This window comes from Hyalella azteca, unplaced genomic scaffold (genome assembly GCF_000764305.2).
Source record: "Hyalella azteca isolate HAZT.00-mixed unplaced genomic scaffold, Hazt_2.0.2 contig15246, whole genome shotgun sequence".
Classification (NCBI taxonomy): domain Eukaryota; kingdom Metazoa; phylum Arthropoda; class Malacostraca; order Amphipoda; family Hyalellidae; genus Hyalella; species Hyalella azteca.
The window spans coordinates 14,090-41,070 of record NW_025945103.1 but is presented as its reverse complement, the minus strand read 5'-3'; the positions used below and the strand labels follow the sequence as shown (position 1 = coordinate 41,070).

General features: G+C 40.0%; 1 protein-coding gene across 3 annotated transcripts; it reads right to left on the bottom strand.

The window, feature by feature from the left end:
• Positions 1-636: 636 nt before the first annotated feature.
• On the bottom strand, positions 637-26,500 carry LOC108666655. 3 transcript variants are annotated; one of them, XM_018153572.2, is made up of 6 exons: positions 26,425-26,500; positions 26,089-26,227; positions 25,557-25,659; positions 25,251-25,441; positions 1,370-1,460; positions 637-731 (listed from the first exon to the last, which is right to left on the bottom strand). In XM_018153572.2, exons 1-6 carry the CDS (start codon positions 26,492-26,494, stop codon positions 642-644), a joined length of 684 nt encoding a protein of 227 aa, XP_018009061.1. In that variant the 5' UTR covers positions 26,495-26,500; the 3' UTR covers positions 637-641. The 3 variants fall into 3 exon arrangements, with proteins under 3 accessions (XP_018009061.1, XP_018009062.1, XP_018009063.1); XM_018153573.2 differs by lacking the exons at positions 25,251-25,441; positions 25,557-25,659 and adding exons at positions 1,695-1,885; positions 1,998-2,094; XM_018153574.2 differs by lacking the exons at positions 637-731; positions 1,370-1,460 and adding exons at positions 23,540-23,696; positions 24,376-24,454.
• Positions 26,501-26,981: the final 481 nt, after the last annotated feature.

The window sequence follows — 26,981 nt, the reverse complement described above, 5'->3', positions numbered from 1 at the left end:
GTATAATTCAATTACAATTGTACTTATTGCCATTGATTCTGTGATTTATCAGTTATTTTTAAAAATTAAGTTTGAAAACTGCCCATTAGGCTGTCAGTGGCAGGCCTGTGCAAGTGTGCATAGCATATGTTTCTACTAACGGTTTTATAGAAATGTTCAATATCTTAGCCCAATATCTTAGGCATCTCATCAAGTCTGGTCTCTGCATGACCACTATTTCAACAAGTTTCCTTAGAATGTTTGGTATTTAGGTAAATCTTTTTGCTCAGCAAACACCAATTATAAAATATATTAAAAGTATTTATATTACATTTTAAAATTTTTATTTACATTACAATAAAATCATATTATTGTACAACTGAATAAGACCAAGTCGTAATTTTTTGTTAATTTTTTTTCCGGAATTTTTCAAACACATTATTATTTTCAATTGTGAAAACGTTTGAATCTAAGTTTAAACTGATATGAATATCGGTAATTTGATATAATTATCAAGTTATTGACAAGTGTATTATGTATGCAATATTATTTATTTATTTAATTGCGATTCCAAAATGTGGAAGAGAAACGTCTGTGATGTTGGGAATCATATATTCATTTAGTTATCATGGCAGGAAGTCGTCGACTTCATGCTTCACTTCTCAGTGCGGATGCCCAATGATGTTGTCGGAAAGGCAGCCCTTGGCCACCGACCTGATCGAGTTGTCCGCTAAGCCCATGTAGTATTGCATCTTGGGAAAGTAAAACATGCAGGAATGAAAATTGATATGTGTGCAATGAGTATGATTAGAGTTAACAAATACCAAAAAAAGTTCAGCAGCTATGGCTGCGCTAGAAAGTTATGAGCACTTCGTTGATGTTCGCTAGTTAAGTTTCTCAGCTCGCCCATATATTCTGTCATGGCGACATGGTGACCAGCAGTACTTTGCGAGGCCAGGTTAACTTGCCTCAGTGAGTTAAGCAACATTCTCAACTTAGCGAACATAAAAGAAAAAGCCTTCAATTTCGGAACATGACGCTGTCCATGTCACATCTATACAACAATGTCACCAAAATAATTTACCTCATTCATTCTTTATTGACCACAAGGAAAAAATTTGATTACTTGAAATTTTATACAGAGCACTCGGTCATAGTTCATTAAGCGCTCTGATTACAAATAAACAATATAAATGAACAATATCATATAAATGCATTTGGATATTGTTACATCGATACCTAATGTATTACCGTCATTATGCCAATTTGTATACACATGCAATTAACATTTTACCGCGTAATGACCATCAAGATGCGCTCACTAGCAACAAGAGGAAAACTCTCACTAGGACAGACAAAAAATACGCGCACACATATTTCGTTTCCTTACTGATCCAGCTACATAGTAGTGCATAGTAACGCCGTCGCTGTTGATGACGTTAGGATACACGCACTTGGCCTCCCCGGTGTAGTTCTGACCCCTGCGCACCAATGACAGCATTAACCTTCATCAGGCTTAATCGTATCTACACTGCACTGCAGCTTTCCTTTTTGGAAGTATTTACTTTTCCTTGTGATGTACCTGATAGCTTAATTCGCTCATCATCAGATGTGAAAACTAATTTCCACAATATCGTAATAGACGCGAAATTAAAGCAAAGTTTTTATCCGTCCTTGAGATATTTGGGTTGAATTATACCTAACACAAGACGTACATGAAGAAGGTCCATGGCGAATTTCCAGTGAAAGCCAAGGAGGACACCTTCATGTCCAAGTAGGCGAGGTTCGGGGCGTCTGTGTTGCCTTTGAATTCATTGCCCCCGTAGAACGATCGCTCGTAGAGGTTGTAGTAGGGGTCGGCCAGACCGTCGGGGCTGCCAGCGTACCGCAAAGAAGATATCTTATCCTGCCAGGAAATGAAAGTAACTGTTGATACATCCACTGTGATACACTAAGAGTTTTTTTTACATTCCCATTTGTTAAATGCAGTCGAGTTAATATTATTTCTGTTTGCTCACATTGGGATTGGAATACGTGTAGTTTTCGCACCGGTTGACATTTGTAAATAAAGCCAAAAAGTCTCCACCGTAGTAGTGATCGTCGTACATCAACCATCTGAAAGGAGGATACAGCATTTTCAGGTAGTTTAATGCACACCGAAAGAGGAGGAATATCTTTAGCGAGAAGCATTAATTATATAATTCCAAATAATATTTGCCAGTCAAAACATCAGGTGAACCAGACGGGGGTAAGTTTTCAAACCCTTATACGAATAGAAGTAAATAATCTCCCCTGATCATATTTTCAGTCGCGTTTCACGATCAAATTATAAGTTACACGCATGCAGTAACTGTAACTCAGAGGTGACACTGGAAATTAGAGAACCAACGGACACTCAACTTGATGATAAATTTTAAGGTCTATGGAAAGAGAGTCACATGAACTTCCTCCTACATGCACCATCCTAATATTCCTTCACTGTTTTCCATTTGTGTAGTTTGGCAGAAGCTGTTCTTTAATGCAGCTCTACGCCAAGCAGCTAAGCAACTCCGAGATAACGACCAAATTGTCATAAGAACAGCTGATAAAAGCAACATCTTTGTTATTTTAGACAAAACCGAGTACAATTCAAAAATAAGTAAGATCGTTTCAGATGAATCTAAATTCCGTCGCCTCGGACGAGACCCAACAGAGCAAATTCAGAGAAGAGCCAACAAATTAATAAATACTGCAAACTCACTTATTGGATCAAGAAAGTTTACTCCGATCGTCGGCAGTTATTCTCCGGGCTACCTCTACGGCAACGTTAAAAACCATAAAGATAACAACCCGCTTAGACCCATAATTTCTCAGGTTACAACTCCAATCTACAGGACAGCCCAGGTGTTGGATGCTCTAATAAAACCATACATCCCGAAGAAATTTTCACTCAAATCTAGAGGCGATTTCTTAGAAATTCTTCGCGGTCGGCGCCCATCTGGTGTGCTAGCTTCACTTGACGTCACCAACCTCTTTACCAACGTTCCTATAGGAGAAACTTTGGAAATAATAGCTAACCATGTTTATTCAAATGAAAACTTACCGGCTCCATCTATCCCTAAAAAGGTCCTACTTGATCTCCTCCGCATCTGTACTTCTGAATCGCCTTTCCGGACACCTGACAACAAAATTTACCATCAAATCAACGGTGTTGCCATGGGCAGCCCTCTGGGTCCGACCTTTGCTGAATTCTACATGTACGAACTAGAAAACCGAGTATTGTCGGACGCAAAAATCAGGCCTGAGCTCTACTGTAGATACGTCGACGATATTTTTGTCGTTGTTCGAGATGAGGATCACATGACTGAGCTACGCGTGGCCTTAGAACTCAATTCAGTTTTGACGTTCACCTGCGAATTTGGGCTAAATCAGTCATTGCCCTTCCTCTATCCCTCACTAGCACATCCAAAGGTCCTCACCGATGGCCAGCGCCGTGAAGCAAGATATCGCGGCCACGAGGGCAGGTAAGACGCGTACCAAAGATCCCATCTTCTCGACTGGTGACTTGTAATGCAGCGGCTGGACGAGACACTTGCTTTTGTACCTGTAGAGACACATGTGGGCGATTCCCCTGTTATATATTCCATTATATCTTTCAGTATCATATCGGTGTGCAAATATTGGAATAATAGAATCTAAATAGACCAGAAGTATGCAAGGCTGCATGGGATGCCGCCACATCAAAGAAAGATAAGCATGGAAAAATCAGCACGTGTTCCCCTTAAGAATCTCTCACAATTAACGTCATATCATGCCATGTCATGCCATATCATGCCGTGTCATGCCATGTCATGCCATATCATGCAATGTCATGCCAGGTCATGCCATGTCGTGACATGAGGTGGAAGTCTAGTAGCTATTTTAAACTATCGTCAGTCATGAAAAGATCCGGTCAAATGACAAGATTTTAGACAGGGTTGGCAATGATTAAATCAAACTGATTAAATCATGTGATTAAATCACTTGATTTGTTTATAAAAAAATCATGTTTTTTTAAATTTTTTTTATATTTGATTTTTTTATATATTCAAATATATTGAGTGGCATTCTTCAATTCATTTTGAGGTATTGTTATTCGTGGTTTATTATAAATGTGCTATGACAAATAGGAATATAAACAAGTTGCTTTTAGTCTTAGTGTGTATTATGTTCCAATGAATTATTGTATGTTTTTGGTAGGCTATACCGAGGCCTAAAGTATTGCAACACATTGTACATAGCTAACAGCTTAGCTAATTCTTATAAGGCTATAACTAGTCTTTAACAAAATATTTGACTTTTTGTTATATATTAATCACATTGTACAATTTATATGTGTTAGCTAGCTTATATAAGAAGGGTTGGTTGAGATTGTATTGACCTTTTAGGCATTTAGAAAGATTTCCATATGAGTACTGTATTCTAATTGAAATATTTAATTTCAATCTTTGAATATGTGAATATATAACTGGAAACAAAACAATTACAATTGCAAAACAATATATAAATAATAAAATATAAAATATAATATAATATAATATATAAAATAAATATAATATAATAAAATATAAAATAAAATAAACTATATAAAAAATAAATAAATATATAAATAATATAATTGCAGTGAACGGAAATAAAATGTTTGAATTGTGTACATGTTTATTTCAAACAGTGTTAGCTTTTCTCATAACATATGTCTCATTTCAAGTCGTTTGAGGTTTGTTTGGATGTCGTTCAGCTTATGTTTAGTATTGGTTTATTGGTCTGAATCAAATGAGAACAGTGCAGTCAGTCACTCAGTCACTAGGTACCAGTCGGTGTGTTTAGAGGGTAGAGTCTGGTTACTCTGGTAGATTTATAAGGACATAAAACTAGTAGATCTACTGATAGTGTTGTGCACTGTGCTATCAGCTACCTATCTGTTAAGTCATGTGACTGTTCAATGTTTAGAAGATCCGCATTCCTGGAGTGTTATTGTATATTGAAGCCAGTTTAATGGTCAATATTTAGCTCGCTACCTTGGTCCATACAAACTTTACAAAGCCAATGAATAGACTTATCAATAATTGTTTACCCAAAAGTCCCTAAGTTGTAAACACCACCTTGGCCATTCTTGAAGGCAATAACTGCCCTTTTTAGCCATCCATATACTGTTATTGTTAGTATAGGCTAATTGCAGCATTAAAAAAATAGCATTTCAAATTGTAGACAAAAAAGCTAAAAAAAATCCTGAAAAAAATTAAAAATCATTGTTTTTTTTATTTGTTTGATTTAAAAAAGAAAATAAAAAAATCGCCAACCCTGATTTTAGATCTTTTGCGAACAAGTCAGGAAAAGTTCAAGAATCGGCGACAGGCCATATCAGGCCTACACTTCAGCGCCGACATCACTATGTGATGGAGCTGGTTGTGTTATGTTGTGCTCTGCCGTGCCGTGTCGTGTCGTGTCGTGCCTTGCCGTGCCCTGCCATGCCCTGCCTTCCCTGTCGTGTCGTGTCGTGTCATGACATGTCGTGTCATTTCGTATCGTGGCGTATCGTGTAGTGCCGTGTAGTGTCATGACATGTCGTGTCATTTAACCACCTATTAGGATCATACAAGGTATAAAATCAACCCCACATAGCCATTACCAATCATGATGAGATTTTACACGCAAGTTTGATCAATTTTCAAACTAACCTTGGCAACATTTCAGTTCGAAATACGAAAACTTTTTAAATTAGTAACCCTCAAATGAGGAATAATAAAAATGTCGTCAATCGCGCAGCAAAATCGCCATTTTCAGGTCGCTGCTGTAGCATGTCCATGCTAGCCAGTGATTTGAAATAGAGGTGTCTGTAGAACTTGAGCAGTTGCTTCTAAAAATTAAAAAATATATATAATGCTGTACTATATCATGTTTTCTGACCATCAACACGGTAGCTGCCATCAACACGGTAGCGACCGTCAACACGGTTGCGACCATCAACACGGTATAGCGACCATCAACACGGTAGCGACCATCAATATGGTAGCGAACATCAACACGGTAGTGACCATCAACACGGTAACGACCATCAATACGGTAGCGACCATCAACACGATTTAGCGACCATCAACACGGTAGCGACCATCAACACGGTATAGCGACCATCTACACGGTAGCGACCATCAACACGGTATACATCCATCAACACGGTAGCGACCATCAGCATGGTAGCGACCATCAACATGGTAGCGAACATCAACACGGTAGCGACCATCAACACGGTATAGCGAACATCAACACGGTATAGCGAACATCAACACGGTAGCGACCATCAACACGGTATAGCGAACATCAACACGGTATAGCGACCATCAACACGGAAGCAGCCATCAACACGGAAGCAGCCATCAACACGGTATAGCGACCATCAACACAGTTAGAGATTATCAACACGGTAGTGACCATCAACACGGTGGCGACCATCAACACGGTATAGCAACAATCAACATGGTAGCGACCATCAACACGGTAGCGACCATCAACACGGTAGCGACCATCAACACGGTAGCAACCATCAACACGGTAGCAACCATCAACACGTTAGCGACCATCAACAAGGTAGCGACCATCAACACGGTTGCGACCATCAACACGGAAGCAGCCATCAACACGGTTTAGCGGCCATCAACACGGTTGAGATTATCAACACGGTAGTGACCATCAACACGGTAGCGCCCATCAACACGGTATAGCAACAATCAACATGGTAGCGACCATCAACACGGTTGCGACCATCAACACGGTAGCAACCATCAACACGGTAGCGACCATCAACACGGTAGTGACTATCAACACGGTAGCGACCATCAACACGGTTGCGACCATCAACACGGTAACAACCATCAACACGGTAGCAACCATCAACACGGTAGCGACCATCAACACGGTAGCGACCATCAACACGGTTGCGACCATCAACACGGTAGCGACTATCAACACGGTAGTGACTATCAACACGGTAGCGACCATCAACACGGTAACAACCATCAACACGGTAGCAACCATCAACACGGTAGCAACCATCAACACGGTAGCGACCATCAACACGGTAGCGACCATCAGCACGGTAGCAACCATCAACACGGTAGCGACCATCAACACGGTAGCGACTATTAACACGGTTGCGACCATCAACACGGTAACGACTATCAATACGGTAGCGACCATCAACACGGTAGCGACCATCAACACGGTAGCGACCATCAACACGGTTACGACCATCAACACGGTAGCGACCATTAATCACGGTCGCGACCATCAACACGGTAGCGACCATTAATCACGGTCGCGACCATCAACACGGTCGCGACCATCAACACGGTAGCGACCATTAATCACGGTCGCGATCATCAACACGGTATAGCGACAATCAATACGGTAGCGACCATCAACACGTTAGCGACCATCTACACTAGTGGTTCACAAAGTTGGCGGTACCGCCCCACTAGAGGCGGTGAAAAGTTTTTTGGGGGGGGCGGTGAAAAAGAAGAGGGCGGTAGGGGGGCGGCAGTTCGAAGTCGAAGTCAGAAGTTTAATTGTTTGTTTGACGATTTGTACACAACTCGTTCAGCACATGGCTCCTTGCGATGGGTTTTTCCACACACATCTGGGTATTTTGAACCTCTTCTGTATTAGAAATTTCCTCATTCCTTAGGTTCTAAATTTATTTTTCTCCGTACCTATTGCTGGTATGGATTTGTAAATAGTAGGTGTTGGCAGTAAGACTGACAGCAGAAAACGTCTAATCAATCGCCCACTGCTGTGGCTAGGCCACTTTAACCTTGGAGCTTTGGCTATTTAGACAATTGTATGTTCCTTATAACCTTATGGAAAAGCTTAGTTCATTCCAATAATTGATTAAATAATTTATATCGGAGTCTGCTCTTACATCTACTATCGTGAATTCCCTTTAAATGGCCTCTTTTCTTGCCTCTTAAAATTGCTGCTTATAAACCGCTTTGTGGTACAAAATTTTAAGGTGGATGCGAGGCTGTTACGTTACGGTTACAATACTGAAATAGTGAGACAAAACATTAGGCAAGTTCAGCTGTTACTTTTTTCCCCATTATTCAACGGCTATTTCAATTTCATTTCCATTGAATTCCTGCATATCTGTTGCGACACTTTGTTCGTTTTTTTGGGGGGGCTTTCTGCGAATACAAATGTGCAATTCTGAGATGCTCCATATTGTAAAGGGTGTGTAAATTCGTTGCTTCATAAGCTTGAAAACATTCTTAGCGACTGAAAAGTTGAATATTTCATGTATACCTTTTTGTGTGTTTAAACTTGTTTCTACCAAGGTTCTTGTAATTTTTCGACAGTTATGTTGGACCGGGTTCCTTCGTCTTTAAGTTCAATGAACCTCTATTATAAAACCTCTAACCAAGCTCGTGTTTTGGAACTTGGTTTCACTCCTAATTTCTTTGGGCGCCGGTTTCCTCAAGCTTTGCACCGGTCGTCCTTGGGATTAAGTTCAAAAAATAAAAAGTTCAATTTGTCACTCGTTTGTGTATCAAATCCAACATCTGGGTTTCTAGTGTAAATTTTCGATAATATTCAAATGTTTTTTTTTCATTAAACACACTCTAAATACAATACTAAAGAAAAGATCGCTTTCCATACGATAGAGTTAAGCGCACCTGATGCAAAATTACACACACCGAAGGAAGAATAATGTGTTAAAATATCTAATGAGAGTATCACACGAGTATCATACGAGTATGAACCGAGTTTATTACCGTTTGGGGCGCTGCGAGTCCATGTCGCGCCACTGGGTGCTGGGCCTCAGGCCTCAGTTCAATGTTGTTCCTGTGATAAGGCGTGCATATACGTTCGCAACCAAGATTGAGGCTTCAGTTAATTGATTTTTCATTACTGGTAAACATTTGGACAAATATTTTTGGTACAACGCGCCATTTTGTGTTGAACTGGTTAGGGTGGTATATATCAATTGTTTCAATTCATTTAGTTTCATCAATTGGTAGGGTGGTATTGTTTACGTATGTGTCTATGGGGGGGGCGCTAGGAAATCACTGGGGAGCCAAGGGAGTGCCAGCCTGCAAAAATTTGGGAACTACTGACGTAAAGAATCTCCAACACGTGGAGCACGTAATGGATCTCCAACACGTAAGCACGTAGAAGATCTCCAACACGTGGGGCACGTAGATGATCTCCAACACGTGGGGCCCGTAGATGATCTCCAACACGTGGAGCACGTAAAGATGTCCAATACGTGAAGCACATGGAGATCTTAAGCTCTTGATACCTGGATATTGACTCCATCGCGTGAAACACGTACAGAACCTAAAGAGCGCGACAAATAGCAATAGCACCTACTGATGCATTGAGGATATGGCTATACGAGAAGCAGGCTGCATTTATCAAACGCTTATGTTAGTTTGACAGTGGGACAATTAGCTTGCTCAAGTAAAAACACTTCAATCAATCGACAAAATATGCTGTGCTGTGTAATTTTCCACTCCATGGCTAGTCTCCATGAAAACTTGGGAAAAAATGAGTCTAAAGTGAAAGTGTAGCCGTAAATTATGATAAATTATTAAAATTTTAGCTGATCTCACGTAGAATGTTGATCCCAGTTTACAAGAATTGTTCTTCTTTATATTTGATGATAAAGTATAAGCTATACTGAAAATTTGAAATGCTATAATTTCCTCTACATTGTGATGGTCCTGGTGGTACGCGGCTACCGTATACGTACCTTTTGAGTGGTAAGCAATAACGAGAAGTTTGGAGGCCTAGGTTTAGAGCATAGCTAGTGGGAGCTAGTCGTACCTACAAGAAAATAACCTCGCTACCATATTTATAAATGAGGGTAAAAGTTCCTCAGAGCTGCGGATGTTTCCCAACGATGAGTGGACAGGACTTGGAAGCAAGCAGGTGGATGAGGCTGCTAAGCTGGACTTGTAGGTCTCGAGTTTTGAAGTTAAAGTTTTGAGCGCCGAGGCTCTCCGGGTACAGATGTCCACAGAAGCAAGATTGTGAACAAACGAACATGGGTGAGAGAATGGTGAGCACAATCATTTATTCATTACTGATTAACCTTGTAACCTGGACGCCAAGTGTCCAAGTCCTGCTCTGTTCTTGCCAAATGCTTAAAATTACGCGTGGCTAAATGCTTGATGAGTTTTGAATGGCTTTGATTAGGTGGATGGGCGTCTTCGTCAAGGCAATGTATGAAGAGTGCTTTCTGCTTTACTGTAAAGATCGCGCTGAAGTCCAATATCACGATGTATGTCTCCCAGCGTTGCTTGAAAATTGTCCAATTCTTCACAGCGTTGTTCCATAATGTCATGCGGGCTTTCATTTTCAATGCGGCCACTTTCGTGTAGCTAGACTGCGACTTGCTCTTTTCTATCTTCTCAATTAATTAATACGCTGCCACCATGTTAACGTTTGCTAGTCGAATAACTTCCGAGTGCTAGCTAAGGCAGAAGGAGGACAGAAACGAGACTGACGATTGACTGAGAGGAGACGATTGACCGAGACTGAGGTGGAACCTGGTACACAAATGGAGGGTTATGGCTTGCAAACCCTACATTGACTTACTAATGCCAGTATTGTAGTTCTATTTGAATTTTAGCTTAATAACTGCTACCTTATTACAGTAATCACCAAGACGGTTCTACATACGTTGCAAACTTCCATCACGGTTCCTGGTCGTACAATTATATGCCATACAGAATTTTGAGTTGAATTCAGTTTTACTTACGTGAAGAGAGTCCACAGAGATTGTCCATTCATTGCGAAAGAGGACGCATTCATGTCCAAGTTGGCGACAGTTGCGACGTTGGTGCTGCCCTTAAGGGGATCGGCTACCCTAAAATTTTAAAATTTTGAGTTTTTCTGTTTCTTATCTCATCTTAAAGGTTGCTTTCTTGCGCATCAAACGGTATAAGTATCGTCCCTGTACGTCGAAAAATGACTTTGTGACAGCTCCTCAAAGGGAGGCGGGTTTTAGGTCCCTTAACAAAACTCTACGAGGATAAATGACGCGCTGGTCACTCCACAAAGGAAGGCCTGGCATTAAGCAGCCAATCATGGCACTAAAGTGGGCATAGTCTTGTTTGAAAGAGCACTTTCTTACGCATCGATTGGTGGTACACCCATCTTTGTACCTCCATTTTCTACTGCACCACGCCCCATAGAACGGGGGAGGGGGGGGTGGGGTCGGCCTATAGTAATTCCTTAGGCAATAATTAAGGGGCGTGACTACTAAAACTGCGAGCTGAAGCCAAACCTCTCAGTGCCCATCATGACAGCGACGTGAAAGGTGTGCAGCCAGTTGCTCCATGCCTTCCTGACTTGGTTTAAGGCTAAGTTACGGTATCTTGGCTGCGTTGCGACTCTTTTATGTCTATTTAAGTGCCGCGCGGGCAGTCTTTTGGCGTACTGAAAACCTCATACTGCTCTCACGGCAAATCTATCTCCTCCTACAATTTTCAAGCTACAGCAATGAGACATATACCATTCGATTCGTAAAGACCAGGCCTAGCGACTCTAACATCACTTTTTTGAATTTCGGTCTGATTCGTTTTTTATATGGGGGAGAAGGGGGGGAGGGGTGAAAAATGAGATAAAAATGAGAAAAATGGAAAAAACGCAATAAAAAAACTAGATGGAAAATGAAAAAAGTGATGTGAGAGTCAATAGATATGGTCTTTACGAATCGATTGATATGTGTCTCGATGTTGTAGGATGATATTTGTGGGAGGAGATAGATTTTCTAAAGTACCCCTTTTTAGCCGTTTTCTATGAATTTCACGTTTTCTATCAATTTTTTCGAAAAATTTATATGAGCAAAATGTTTTTCTTTTTACATTTTACGTATGTATGTGAAGTTTCATGACAATCGGATGATAACTGTTGAAGTTTTCCGTAGGGGTAGCCGATCCGCTTAATTTAATTCATTGCCCGTCCTGTCCTCCCCCTCGTATAGGTTGAAGTAGACGTCGTCCAGACCGTAGGGGCTGCCCGGGTACCGCAGAGAAGATATCTGCCAGGTAATAGGAGCAAATGCTTATAAAACTAATTTGATGATGCAAAACAAGGCGTTTTTCACAGTAATGTTGAGTAAATGAATACGGGTTATTAGTCTTTTCACTCTCTTACGGATATAGTTGAAGACAGGTTGAAGCAGTGGTTGACTGCGTGATCATGAATATTATAGTATACGCTGTAGTTGTCCCCGCTGTACATAAACCACCTGAAAAGGATGGAGGAGATTTCTAATGGTTTAATATGTAGCTAAAGAGAAGGAACATCATTTGCATTAAACATTATAGCATATTTTTTCTTCTAGTCAAAGCATCGCTTGAATCAGATAGCGGCAAGTTTTCTAACCTTGTCCAGTAAGATACGTATACTATTGAGTGATATTCTCTCTCTCTGTGAGATCAGGGTAAAGCCTTGTGTACGCACTTCGTGGAAGGCCAATTATTTATTCACTTGGTGGGAGTCAGAACTTCTTGTACTTACGCACAAGAGCTTTCTGTTGCTTAATTAAGTAGAGCAATTTTTGTAAATTTCAAAACTTGAGTACGCAAAACTTATCTTCAATGGTATTATCAAACCACGTTGCACATCAGCAAATCAGAGGCTCGCTTACATCTTTGTTCACATTATGACTTCGATGACGACACGCTTCTATGTTCAGTCATTTAGACATTTTTAGCGCTAAAGAATCCGCATTACTCTAAAATTTCACAGACAAATGTCGTTTCTAGAGAACAAACGAGTATTTAATGTGTAGCTGCAGCTTGTACGCATTTACTGTAGCATTTATTCACCGGAGTAGTTGTCGGTGTCGCTACGTCACTCTGTGTCACTTTTGCTTTACCATCAGATTAATTCTCTATTGCGATTAATATGAAAAATATTCATTCACTTTTTCAATGCCTTTGAAAAATATTCATTCGCTGCACAGTTAAGCATATGCGTTTAATGTATCCTTTATACGTATATTTCAGTATCATTACGATGATTCGCAATAATGCTACCAGAAAGTTAAGGTTAACGAGTGTAATATCCCGTGGCAACAAAGCAAGATAACCATTAGACAATCAACACGTGTTCACTGTGCGAATTTCTCACAGTTAACGTTAGGCAATCATTAAAATACTAAAGATGACCTCGCGGACTCCAAGTTTATGCGTAAAGATGTTTAAAAAAATTATATTGAAGTTTCTTTTTGCGTCCTGCTATTTTATTTTGTTTAAATACTTTCTATTGAAGCATTAACTGCTCCTGTAAATTATATAAAATTTTATATCGTTTGTTACCCTAAACTTCAGCAATGACTTCAATATTCGTATACCAAAATCTTAAACTTTACCAGGGCTGACACCGCCTGCAAAATCAATCAAGAAGGTTGGAAAGGAAGTTATAGTTGAGAGGAGAAACGTGGCGAGAGACATGATAGTACATCTAATGTGATGCCTGTTGCATGTTTTAAAGGCTATAACTATAAACGTGTATTATTTTTCATCAATATATGTCAACCAATGTCATAACCCTTCTTCAAAAAATCGTCGAAAAATAGTGTTCACCATGCAGTGACCATGACGATCTTCTAATGATAGTTTACATAATGCAGTGTACAGAACGGATACTTCGGTGCCGCATCAGCCGAAGCACCGAAATAAAAACCAAAGTGACTTGTAAATAATGATAAAATCTATGAAAAATTATGAAAAAAGCATTATAATAATTTACTAATATTAGTGCATTTTACTACACCGTCGGTTCTACTGGAACTCATTATGACCTCAACTAATGGCATGAGTTTGAAGTTCTTAACAATTAAGCCGAAATTGTGCATTGAGTATCGAACATCATTTTTGTTCTGGGAATACGCGCGCATAATAGGTTCTGAGGAAACGTTTGGAGAAAATTACATTAATGCCAACAATGGGCGGGGACGAGAAAAAATTGTTATTAAGTAACTTGATATATTTCTTTTTATAAACATATTGTTTAGATTAATATGAGTATCGAAATATTACCTTGCTAATAACAGTTTCATGAGTTTGATTTTTTGCTTCTGCTATTGTACACCTCATTGTTATTTGCGTATGCGCCTGCACTTTTGTACACCTCAATGTAATTAATGTATGCTCCAACGCCTCATAATGCATGTCAGCTTCAGTGAGTGTTGCCTCATATGAGGAAGTCTAGTTCTCATGCCACTTCATCTGTCAACTCCACGTCTGTACACACTTGGGTTCTAATTAACAAACACAAGGCCGCGACATTTTCAGCTCGGAGAACCGTAAATAAATGATATAAGAGTACGAATGAAATATTTTCAGTGCAATTATAAAAAAAAACAGTTCCATAAGTAAAGTAGTTTTTGGAGGAAGCCGTGGACCTCGGGGCATCTGTTTTAACTCACCAACCGGCCTCCGTAACCAACACTAAATAAAAACAAATGCTGTCTTCGCTACATGACAAGTATGGTGTCAATGGAAGCACTAGGAATATGAGCCACAGTTGGAGAAGGATCTTTCATAATGATGAACACAATGCAGTCATAATGATGATGATGCACAATGCAGTCATAATGATCATAAAGAATGCAATTAATTATGAACGCAATCTTAATGACATCGAAAACCGAAGTCACGAGCGTTCTGTTCGTCAGTTCTTCTGGCCTTGAAAATAATGTAAAAAGTCAATATCCGCGTCATAATTCCTCAGAATGTTTGCTATTTAGGTAAATCTTTTAACTCAGCAAAATTTAATAAACAAAAGAGGTTAGGGGATTAACATTCCAATTTAAAAATTTACATTTAAAAGAAAAATCATATTATTAGGTATACAACTGAATAAGGCAAATTCGTAATTTTAGTTATTTTTAGCGCATTTTCTCATTTATGGAAACAAGGCGCTTTGTGCTTAACATGTCCGTCTGTCCGTCTGCCTGTCTGTGTGTCCGTCCGTGACTTCGCGCTTTCGTCGACGAGAAAATGCGCTTTCTGTCACTCATTGCAGTGAGTTGTGAGTTATATTTTTTTATTATGTAATTGTTATTCCAAAGCGTGAAAGAGGAACGTGGGTGATGTCGTTTGGAATCATATATTCATTTGATAATCAAGGCAGGAAGTCTTCGACTTCATGCTGCTCTTGTCGGATGTCCTAATGTCCGTCCTGCATGGTCTCCGAGCTTCTCCTGGTGGGGGCGGTCGCCCCTGTAGACGTTGTCGGTGAGGCAGCCCTTGGCCACCGACCTGATCGAGTTGTCCGGTAAGCTTAAGTCTGTAATCTTGGGAAAGGAAAAAATTCATGGTTGAGCATTGACGTGCAAGCAATGAGTATGATTAGAGTTAACAAACCAAAATAAAAAAGTTATATGCAGCTTTGGCTGCGCCTGAAAATGATAAAAACTTCGTTGATGTTCGCTAGTTATGTTTCTCATCTCGCCGATATATCCTGTTATGGCGACATGGTGACCCGCAGTACACAATACGGTGACTCGTGTACGCTAACTTGGGGATGCTGCTTAACTCACTCCAGGTTAACTTGCTGCGGTGAGTTAAGCAGCATTTTCAAGTTAGCGTACATAAAAGAAAAAAGCCTTGAATTTTGGAACATGGCGCTGTCGATGTCACATCTATGCAACCAAGTCACCGCTATAATTCACTTTGATCTTTAATTACTAGTCACAGTGAAATAATTTGATTACCTGCGATTTCACACAGAGCACTCGGTCATTGTCCAATGAGCGCTCTGAATATTTTTACGACGCATCTTCGTATTCAGATACAAATAAACAACACAAATAGAACAATATCAAATAATTGGATTATAATATTGTTACAGCGATACCTAATGTATTACCATCATTATGCCAATTTTTCTGCACACAGACACAATTAATATTTTATTGCTGTAACGACCTTCACGATCGATGCGCTCGCCAGCAACAGAAGGAAAACTCTTACTAGGACAGACAAAAAAGACGCGCAAATTCCTTTTCCTTTCTTACTGATGGGCTATAATGGCTATGTAAATAAATGCCGTTGTTGCTGACGGGGCTGTAAGGGTACACGCACACGGCCTCCCCGGCGTACTGCAGGCCCCTGCGCACCAATGACAGCATTAACCTTCATAAGGCACGAATCCACGCTCTATGAGGTGCGTTTCTTCTTGTTATATGAGGCACGTATCCTCACATCATGTGGTACAGATCCTTACTTCTAAAGACCCGTCTCCCAGCATCGATATTCTCGTACCTGTGCTACCTAAACAGGGCTGTTATCTGTTATTATCACTCGTTTAATCTTATTTACACTGACACCTGCTTTCGTTTTTGAAAGCATTTATGTTTTCTTATAAAGTACCTGATTGCTTACTGCGCTCGTCGTCAGATGTGTAAACTAAATTCTACCATATCGTAACAAGCGCAAAATTGAACCAAAGCATATATCTGTTCATCGAATGTATGGGTTAAATTATAACACACGACGTACGTGAAAAAAGTCCACGGCGATTGTCCACTGGTGGAAAAGGAGGACACCTTCATGTCCAAGTTGGCGACTGTCGGGACGTTTGTGTTGCCTTTGAATTCATTGCCCGTCCTGTTCTCCCCTTCGTAGAGGTTGTAGTAGACGTCGTCCAGACCGTAGGGGCTGCCCGCGTACCGCAGAGAAGATATCTGTCAGGCGATAGTAGTTAATGCTGATACATCCCCTGTGATACATACACTACGCGTTTTTTCACATTCCTATTTATTAAATGCAATCGAGTTATAAATCCGTCCGTTTGCTTACAGCAGTGGTTATATTATCTTGCGTTATAGAGTTATATTGCGATTCAGGCCGAAATTCACAGTGATCAAAGAATTTCTTCCAAACTACTGAACAGATTTGAACGAAATTTTGAATATACATTCCTAACTACCAAACGGTGATTTTTTAGCTTCTAAATTTTTTTTTAGTTTACCTTCTTTTCCGAGTTTTTTTTTTTCATTTCTCCGTCATTCTTAATTTCACACTTCCTTATATTGGGCCCGTATCGCCGGTTAATTTGTCGCTTAAATTCGAGGCGTTCAAGAAATTTCTTCTAAACTACTGAACAGATTACAACGAAACTTTGTATATAAAAACCTAACCTCCCAACAGTGATGTTTAGCTCGTCTGCTCGTGACAATTTTTCTATTTTGCTTTCATTCGCGAGTTATACAGATATAGGAGGAACGACCGGCTTTTACGTATACCGGCCGGTTTAACCAAGAGCCGTTTACGTATAGCCGTATCACTCGCAAACGAAGTCAAAACGAAAAAATTGTAACGAACTTAACATCACCGTTGCTAAGGTATTTAAATGCTAAGTTTCGTTCAAATCTGTTCAGTAGTTTGGAAGAAATTTCTTGATTACTGCGAATTTAAGCACGTTTGGGTGTTTAAATCACGAATGTAGGTGAAATGAACAAAAAATTGCAAACGAAGGCACAATCGAAAAAATTTTCATGAGGTAATATTACCGTTCGGTAGATAGGAGTGTAAATTCAAAATTTCGTTAGAATCTGTTCAGTAGTTTGGAAGAAATTCCTTGATCACTGTGAATTTCGGCCCGTATTGCCATATAACTATGGCAAAAACAAATGAAGGCAAAATTCAAAGAATTTTCACGAGCCAAACATTACCGTTAGGTCCTAATGAATACGTGTACCAAGTTTCATCGAGTTAAGTTCATTAGTTTGATAGATATTCCTTGATCATTAAATTTGGAAATTGGCCGTGAGACCGGCCGCGAGTCCGGCCGTTAATTTGTCCGAGACGTAAACACAGGAGAGGTTAAAAAACAGACCTGGGTGAAAATTTTTATCATTGCTGGGAGTCATGTGATGCACGTGTTGTGTACAAATCTTCAAACAAACGTTCGAAGTTCTGAGTTCGACTTCGGACTGCCACCCCCCCTTACCGCTCCCTACCGCCCTTTTCTTCCATACAAATTTTTCTTACAAATCTTACCGCCCTCTTCTTCCCCCAAAATCTTTCCACCGCCCATAGGGGAGCGATATCGCCCACTTTGGGAACCACTGGCTTACAGGGTAACTGGAAGACAGGTTGTAGCAGTGGTTGACCCCGCCATAATTAATGCTAAATCCGCTGTAGTAGCGCTCACTGCACATCACCCATCTGAAAAGAGGATACAGCAGATTTCAGATTTAATACACACCTAAAGAGGAGTAATAACTCTAACGAGAATTATTAATTATATAATTGCACATAATTAATTATAATATAAAAGCACATAATTATATAATAGCACTTTATATAATAGCACATAGTCAAAACATCAGATGAATCAGATATGTAGGGCTAAGTTTTCAAATTCTACTTCGAATAGAAGTAAAAAATCCCCCCTGATCGAATCTTCAGTTCCACGATCAAATAATGAGTTACACGCATGCAGTTACTGTAACTCAGAGGTGAAACTGGAGATTGGAGAACGAACGGGACACTCAACTTGATGATAAATTTTAAGGTCTATGGAAAGAGTTACTTGAAATTTCCCCAACACCATCCTAATATTCTTTCACTGTTTTTGATTTATACACGATACTTCACCGAAACTCGAATACGTCTGTGAAAAATATTCACTCACTGTCCAGTTAAGCAAATGCGTTTAATGGATAAATCATCCATGCCCTGGACGCTGAGGTCGGGGGAGTAGTCCAGGAACTCGTAGTAGGGGCCGTCGGGGTCATAGTCGGTGTAGGCTTTCAGGTACCGCAGGTCAGGGATGTCTGAGGTGATGTAATAAATTCTATTAATAGAATTGTAAATAGTAAGTTTTGTATGTTTCTTCTTAATTCTGAAATACAAATGGTGTAAAAATAATTGTTAAATGACATTCATGTGTGCGGCTCATCCTACTTACTCCTGATAATCGCCACTTAATCCCTCACTATATGCACATCCAAAGGTCCTCACCGATGGCCAGTGCCGTGAAGCAAGATATCGCGGCCACGAGGGCCGGTAAGACGCGTACCAAAGATCCCATCTTCTCCACTGGTGACTTTTAATGCAGCGGCTGGACGAGACACTTGCTTAAATAGCTGTAGCAAAACATGTATGCGATTGCCCTGTTATATATTCCATTATATCTTTCGGTATCACATCGGTGCGCAGGGATACCAAATGTTAGAATCTAAATAGATTAATGTCAGGTATGCCGCTGCATCAAAGAAAGATAAGCATGAATAAATTAGCACGTGTTCCTCGTGTGAATCTCTCACAATGAACGTTAATAAATCATTACGAAACTAAATAGGTACCGGAGTTGATATGATATGTTATGTTATGTTATGTGTTGTTATGTTATCTTATGTGTTGTTATGTTATGTTATGTTATGCGCTGTGCTGGGCTGTGCTGCGTTGTGCTGTGCTGCGCTGTGCTGTGCTGTGAGGTGCTGCGCTGTGCTGCGCTGTGAGGTGCTGCGCTGTGCTGTGCTGCGCTTCGTTGTGCTGCGCTGTGCTGTGTTGAGTTGTGTTGTGCTGTGTTGAGCTGTGGTGTGATGTGTTGTTACGTGATTTGCTGTGTTGGGTTGTGGTGTGTTGTGTTGTGCAGTGTTGTGTAGTGTTGTGTAGTGTTGTGCTGTGCTGCTCTGTGCTGTGTTGTGCTATGTTGTGCTGTGTTGTGCAGTGTTGTGTTGTGGTGTGGTGTGCTGCGTTGTGCTGTGCTGTGTTGTGCTGCGTTGTGTTTTGCTGAGTTGTGCTGCGTTGTGCTGGGTTGTGCTGTGCTGTGTTGTGTTGTGTTGTGCTGTGTTGTGCCATGTTTTTCACAATCCGACTTCCTCTATCCTGAATCTCACCATGTCGGATCCCATCACTAGAATCCAGTCATCCAGAAACGCATTATCCCGTCTCACTGAATCTCGTCTCCTTGAATCCCTTTAGTAGTTTTATAACAGAAATGACATAATAAAAATAAGGCATAAATATATTATTCACTTATATAAGTAAAAATAACACTAACATGTTTTGAACCAACTCTCCTCCCTGTTTAATATCTCATATGTACAAGATAAGTATCTTCGATAAGCGCTCTCTATAGATTTGCAGCGCCAAGCTAAAAGCATATACTCACTAACCGGATCAAATATATAATTGTAAACTTATCGACAGTTTTGAAGGTATCATCTCTGCGGCGCGCTGGCAGCCCAGTCGGTTAAGACGACATCTATTACAACCTTTACACCGGGAGCGATTACACGGGGGCTGAGTTGACGGGCGACGTCGGGAACTTGGGCTCATTTGAGCTAGCGATATCATCCTTGATTATATCTGGACAATAACCGTGGACTTTCTACACGTACGTCTAACATTCTAGAGTTAAAGAAGATACGTTATTTATTAAAACACATAAATGCGCACGTATACGTCACTCACAATGAATAACCTTATTTTTGTTCCCAGGTGTACTCAGTTCAGCGGCGTGGCCATATTGCGTGCGTCCCACGCATACGGCCGATAACTGCGGTCTCTCCTTACCATCATGCGTACGTGCATTGGGTACGTCACATGAGGGCTCACGATATCGTTAATTGTTTTGTCGTAGCTTCGCGTGGATTTTAATTTTCGAGTGGTCAACTCCTGGTCATAGCTAACTAATGAGAAAACATACATTTCAACAACATCTGTTCAAGTTAAGCCTACCTCCTGTAGCAGAGGTTTTCTCTTATTTCGTTACGATTATAACCTGGTTTCCATGACCAGATAAGCGATCTGTGAACGTGGACAATTGAGAACATCAATAATGCAATTGTTAGTTTTCCAAGCAGCAAAACCTCTTGAGCTCCTATAGCTTCCACAATATGTTTTTGTCGATCGCTGATATTGACATTAATGTACGTAGTGTTTTTATAGTTTACGTAGCGACAAATAACCTCAAATTCATTGCATCGCAGAATGTTTGATGTTTCTAAACCTCCACAAGGTGATAGACCTGGGCACCCCTGACAAAGCAAATCAATTCGGTGGCCAGGGGATGCAAATCCAACAATATCTACAGAGGGAAACCTTGCAACGTGGAGCACGTTGAGGATCTCCAACACGTTGTGCGCATATGGGGATCTTAAGTCTTTGACGCCTGGAAACTGACTCCATCGCGTGGAGCATGTATAGTACTTAAAGAACGTGACAAATAGGTCTGACTGATGCATTGAGGATACGGCTATACGAGAAGCAGGCTGCATGTATCAAACGCTTATGTTAGTTTAACAACGGACCAATTAGCTTGCCCAAGTAAAAACACTCCAATAAATCGATATAATATGTTGTGCTATGTAATTTTATCACTCCATGGCTAGTCTCCATGGGAACTTGGAAGTATATTAACTCTAAAGTGAAAATGTTGCCCGAAATTATGCTAAATATTTCTTTATTCATCCTAAATTATTGCTGATATTTCCGCTGATTTAAATTCCTTATTGTATCACGTAGAATGTTGATCCCCTTATTATAAGAATTGTTCTTTGTTTGATTCGTTGATAAAGTATAACGTTGGTCTATTGACTCTATTCGACCACGTTTCGGTTGCTGTATATACTCGTACTATGAACGATTCTACAATCGAACTCAATATCGTGCGTGCGTATGTTTGTTCCCCAACGTAAACGTAGGCTAGGACATCCACACCTATTAAAAGAAATTGTTACTTATATCATCTATCGATACTTCCATAGAGCATTCGTACGCATTTCAGAATAAGGTTATTAGCTTGTAAAATGGAATACGGCCAGAGATCTGACAAAACGAAGGTGAGTTCGATGCATGACGCAATTATCTGATTACTTACAGTTTACATTGAACCGCCTTTAATGCATGATCAATTTCAGGAAAGTTTGCTCAGAAAGGGTTTGTTGTAACTTTAGAGGCATTTCAGAAATCACATTTCTCATAATTCGTTTATAAGATATTTTGTAGTTCTGACGTAATTATATAGCTGGAAAAAGACATTTCTACAGCAATTAATGGAAGAGTGAATCACTTATCTTAATTTTATTCCATTTTTTTCGAACTACAATGAATATTGACGAGGAGTTATTATTTAAATAAATAATATAAACAACGTGATAAAATCTGAATATCATTTTAATAAGTTGCCATATAATTCAAAAATCTAATTTTTGAACAAAATAGCAAGAAGAGTTTAAAATGCATTTACCGACCTTATGCACCTCTCACCATAAGATTGTTTGAAAAGTTTAACAGTACATTTTGACCCGAATGTTCATAGACTGACAGGGCCAGGAATATAAGCACTTTCTTCATCGTCATAACTATAAACTGGTATAAACTATCCTGACTGGAAACAAATTGACTTGCAAAATATCCAAATATTTCGAATTTTTCTCCAATCTATATTATATATTAATTATATAACTGAATAATGTCCACAAATTTCAATTTAAATTCTTCCTCTCAAAGTAGCATACTTAATCGGTTTATTGTGGCAACATTTCATGCATCGTTGCGCAATTTAAAGACTAAGCCTCATGTTACGTGAATCTGACAAACCTACTGTTCAGACGTCAGAGGTTACATTGGAGTGAGTGGACGGAGTGATTTTTAAACAATTGTCTCTCTCGAAATTTGATCATGTGCAAAGGAGGTGAGATAGACTTTTTTCACTTTTGTCAGATAAGATTGCCATCACGGTATACAAACGACTAAGCAGCTGTCGCTATCTCACATCCTGAGGGCCTGAGCCGATATGTCGCCTTTTTTATTTTCGTCGCACAAGTGGCCTGCAGTTACATATAGATTCAAAATCATCTACCAGAAAGTTAATAACTCCTGAACCCGTAAATTGTAAAGAAAAACTATCCTTAACGTGAAGTTTAACGTTAATAATAATCTCTCTGTTTTAACAATCTCTTGTTTGCTTCAGTAAATTAGATGACTGACAAGTATATTCTGATCAGAGTCAGACAAGTATATTCTGTTCAGAACATTCCATCTGCTGGAAAACGGTGAAGTTTGTTATCTAAGCATGAGAGCAGCATGTTCAGTATATGTACATTTTCTATTCTATTCTATGTTTACATATTTATGTTCGGTCCAAACGTATTCTGTTCAGAACATTCCATCTGCTGGAAAAATTGTGTAGAAATGAAAGCATCATGCCTAGATTACTTATACTGAGCATGACTTATATTAATTATTCATGACGAGATTGCCGAAAAAACGAGAATTACATACTATGTATGAAGAAGTCTACAACCTTCTTTGAAGCAAAATTTATTGATTACACCAGATTCTTGAAGAACTCCCGCTCGTCTGAAATGACCGTTGCTGCGTATAGTTCGGGGTTTGACGTTGTTGTCAAGGTTGTCAAGGAGCTAGTTGACCTCATTGCGGATCTCGAGATGAAGTTGCTCGATTGTAATTCTCTGAGCTCTGGGCCTGATTGCGAGCTTTTCTCAGGTAGCAAAATAAACGGCTGCTCGTAATTGCCATTCCAAAATGTGGAAAAGAAACGTCTGTGATGTCGTTTGGAATCATATATTCATTTATTTATCAAGGCAGGAAGTCTTCGACTTCATGCAGCACTTGTCAGTGGGGCCCACCATGAATGTTGTCGGAAAGACAGCCCTTGGCCACCGACCTGATCGAGTTGTCCGCTAATCCCATGTAGTATGACATCTTGGGAAAGAAAAAAATGCAGGAATAAACATTGGTATGTGTGCAATGAGTATGATTAGAGCTAACATATACCAAAAAACAAGTTCAACAGCTTTGGCTGAGCTAGAAAGTTATGAGCACTTCGTTGATGTTCGCTAGTTAAGTTTCTCAGCTCGCCCATATATCCTGTCATGGTGACATGGTGACAAGCAGTGCTTTGCGAGGCCAGGTTAACTTGCCGCAGTGAGTTAAGCAACATTCTTAAGTTAGCGTACATAAAAGAAAAAGCCTTCAATTTCGGAACATGACGCTGTCCATGTCGCATTTATACAACAATGTCACATAATAATTCTCCTTATTCATTCTCTATTAATCACAATAAAAAATGTGATTACTTGCACTTTTATACAGAGCACTTGGTAATGGTTCACTAAACGCTCGGAATACAAATAATCAACATAAATGAATCAATATCAAATAAATGCATTTGGATATTGTTACAGCGATACCTAATGTATTACCGTCACTATGCCAATTTTTATACACACACAATTAATATTTTATTGCATAATGACCATCACTATGCGCTCGCTGGCAACAGGAGGACGGACTCCCTCGCATTTGGACGGACAAAAAGGGACGGACAAACTCTCATTAGGACGGACAAAAAGGGACGCGCAAACTTTTTTTGATTCCTTACTGATCCAGCTGTGAAAGTCAAAACGCCGTACTCGTCCCAAGGATACACGCACACGGCCTCCCCGGTGTAGTTCTGGCCCCTGCGCACCAAAGACGCCATTAACCTTCATCAGGCACGAATCCACGCTCTATATATATATATGAGGTACGTTTCTTCACTTCATATGAGACACGTATCCTCACATCATGTGGCACCGATCCATATCCATACTTCTTAAGACCCATCTCCTAGCATCAATATTCCCGTACCTCTGTGTAAGATGTGAATTGATAGCAGCCATCCGAAATTAGACAGGTTAATTCTTTTTGTCTGTCTCAGTAACGACGTCACTCACTGAACGAGATATAGTTCTCTGACAGAACGAGTAGCGTTAGTCAAAACCGAGAACTGCCGAGAATGGGTTCTTCGACTCATTCCCCTCGAGTCGTTTGTGTAGACAAATGTGTTAAACTCACACTTCCATCTGTAATCCCACAAACTGTATGCTGCGTTACTCTACAATTAAGTACCCTGTTATTCTCTACTCTGTGCATCATTTATCCTCTGATCACAAACTAAACCCTAACTAACCTCAGGTCTTCCATATAATTATTATACATATAAAAGGTGCAAGAGAGAAGCAACCATTTACATCTGATACCTAAACAGGGCTATAATCTGTTATTATAAATGTACTCGCTTAATCGTATATACACTGCACTGCTGCTCTCGTTTTTTGGCAGCATTTACTTTTACGTGTGAAGTACCTGATTGCTTACTGCGCTCATCATCAGATGTTTAAACTAATTTCCACCATATCGAAAAAGACGCAAAATTAAACCAAAGCATATAACCGTCCCTCAGATATTTGGGGTGAATAATAACGCAAGACGTACGTGAAGAAAGTCCATGGCGATTCTCCACTTGTAATCAAGGAGGACACCTTCATGTCCAAGTAGGAGACGTCCGGGGCGTTTTTGTTGCCTTTGAATTCATTGCCCGTGAAGCCGCCACCCTCGTAGAGGTTGTAGTAGGCATTGTCAAAACCGTTGGGGCTGCCTGCGTACCGCAGAGAAGATATCTTATCCTGTCAGGAAATAAAACTAAATGTTGATACATCCACTGTGATACATACACTAAGCGTTTTTTTACATTCCCATTTATTAAATGCATTCGAGCTATAAATCCTTCTGTTTGCTTACATAGTAATAGGAATTCGTATAGTTGGCGCACCCGTAGCCATTGGCAAATAAAGCAGGACCTTCTTTTTCTACACCGTAGTAGTACCCATCATACAACAACCATCTGAAAGGAAGAAACAGAAGGTTTCTGATGGTTTTATGTACACCGAAACAGGAGGAATATCTCTAACGAGAAGCATTCATTATATAATAGCAAATAATATTTGCTAGACAAAACATCAGATGAATCAGACGGGGGTAAGCTTTCAAATCTCATTACGAATAAAAGTAAAAAAATCACCCCTGATCGTATTTTCAGTCGCGTTTCACGATCAAATAATGAGTTACACGTATACAGTTACTATGACTCAGAGGTGACAATGGAGATTAGAGAACGAACGGGACACTCAACGTGATAAATTTTAAGGTCTATGGAAAGAGAGTCACATGAACTTCCTCCTACATGTACCATCCTAATATTCCTTCACAGTTTTCCATTTGTACATGATACTTCACCGAAACTCGAATACGTCGCTGAGAAATATTCACTCACACGCCAGTGCCGCAGACGACTTTAATGGAGTTATCCATGCCTTGGTCCCTCAGGTCGGGGGCGTAGTCCAGGAACTCGTAGTAGGGACCGTCGGCGGCTGAGTTGTTGTAGGCGTTGAGGTTCCGCGGGCTGGGGACGTCTGGGGGGATGTAGTTTATTTTATTAGTAGAAATATGAATAGTAAATTTTGTAAGCTACTCAATTCAGAGGCACAAATAGTGTACGACAATTTTTTCGAATGACATTCATTTGAGCGATTCATTCACTTAATCCCTTGCTAGCCTTAATCCCTTAATCGCCACTTAATCCCTTACTAGCACATCCAAAGGTCCTCACCGATGGCCAGCGCCGTGAAGCAAGATATCGCGGCCACGAGGGCAGGTAAGACGCGTACCAAAGATCCCATCGTCTCGACTGGTGACTTGAAATGCAGCGGCTGGATGAGACACTTGCTTAAATACCTGTAGCGCAACATGTATGCGATTGCCCTGTTATATATTTCATTATATCTTTCAGTATCATATCGGTGCGCAAATATCAGAAAATAGAATCAAAATAGACGAGAAGCATGCAAGGCTGGCATGCCGCCATATCAAAGAAAGATAAGCATGGAAAAACCAGCACGTGTTCCCCTTGTGAATCTCCCACAACTAACGTCATGTCATGCCATGCCATGTCATGCTATATCATGCCATATCATGCCGTGTCATGCCAGGTCATGCCAGGTCATGCCAGGTCATGCCAGGTGATACAATGTTGTGCCATCATGTGGATGTCTAGTAGCTATTTCAAACTATCGTCTGTCATGAAAAGATCCGGTCAAATAACACGATTTTAGATCTTCAGTGAACAAGTCACGAAAAGGAAAGGAATCGACGACAGGCCACACAAGG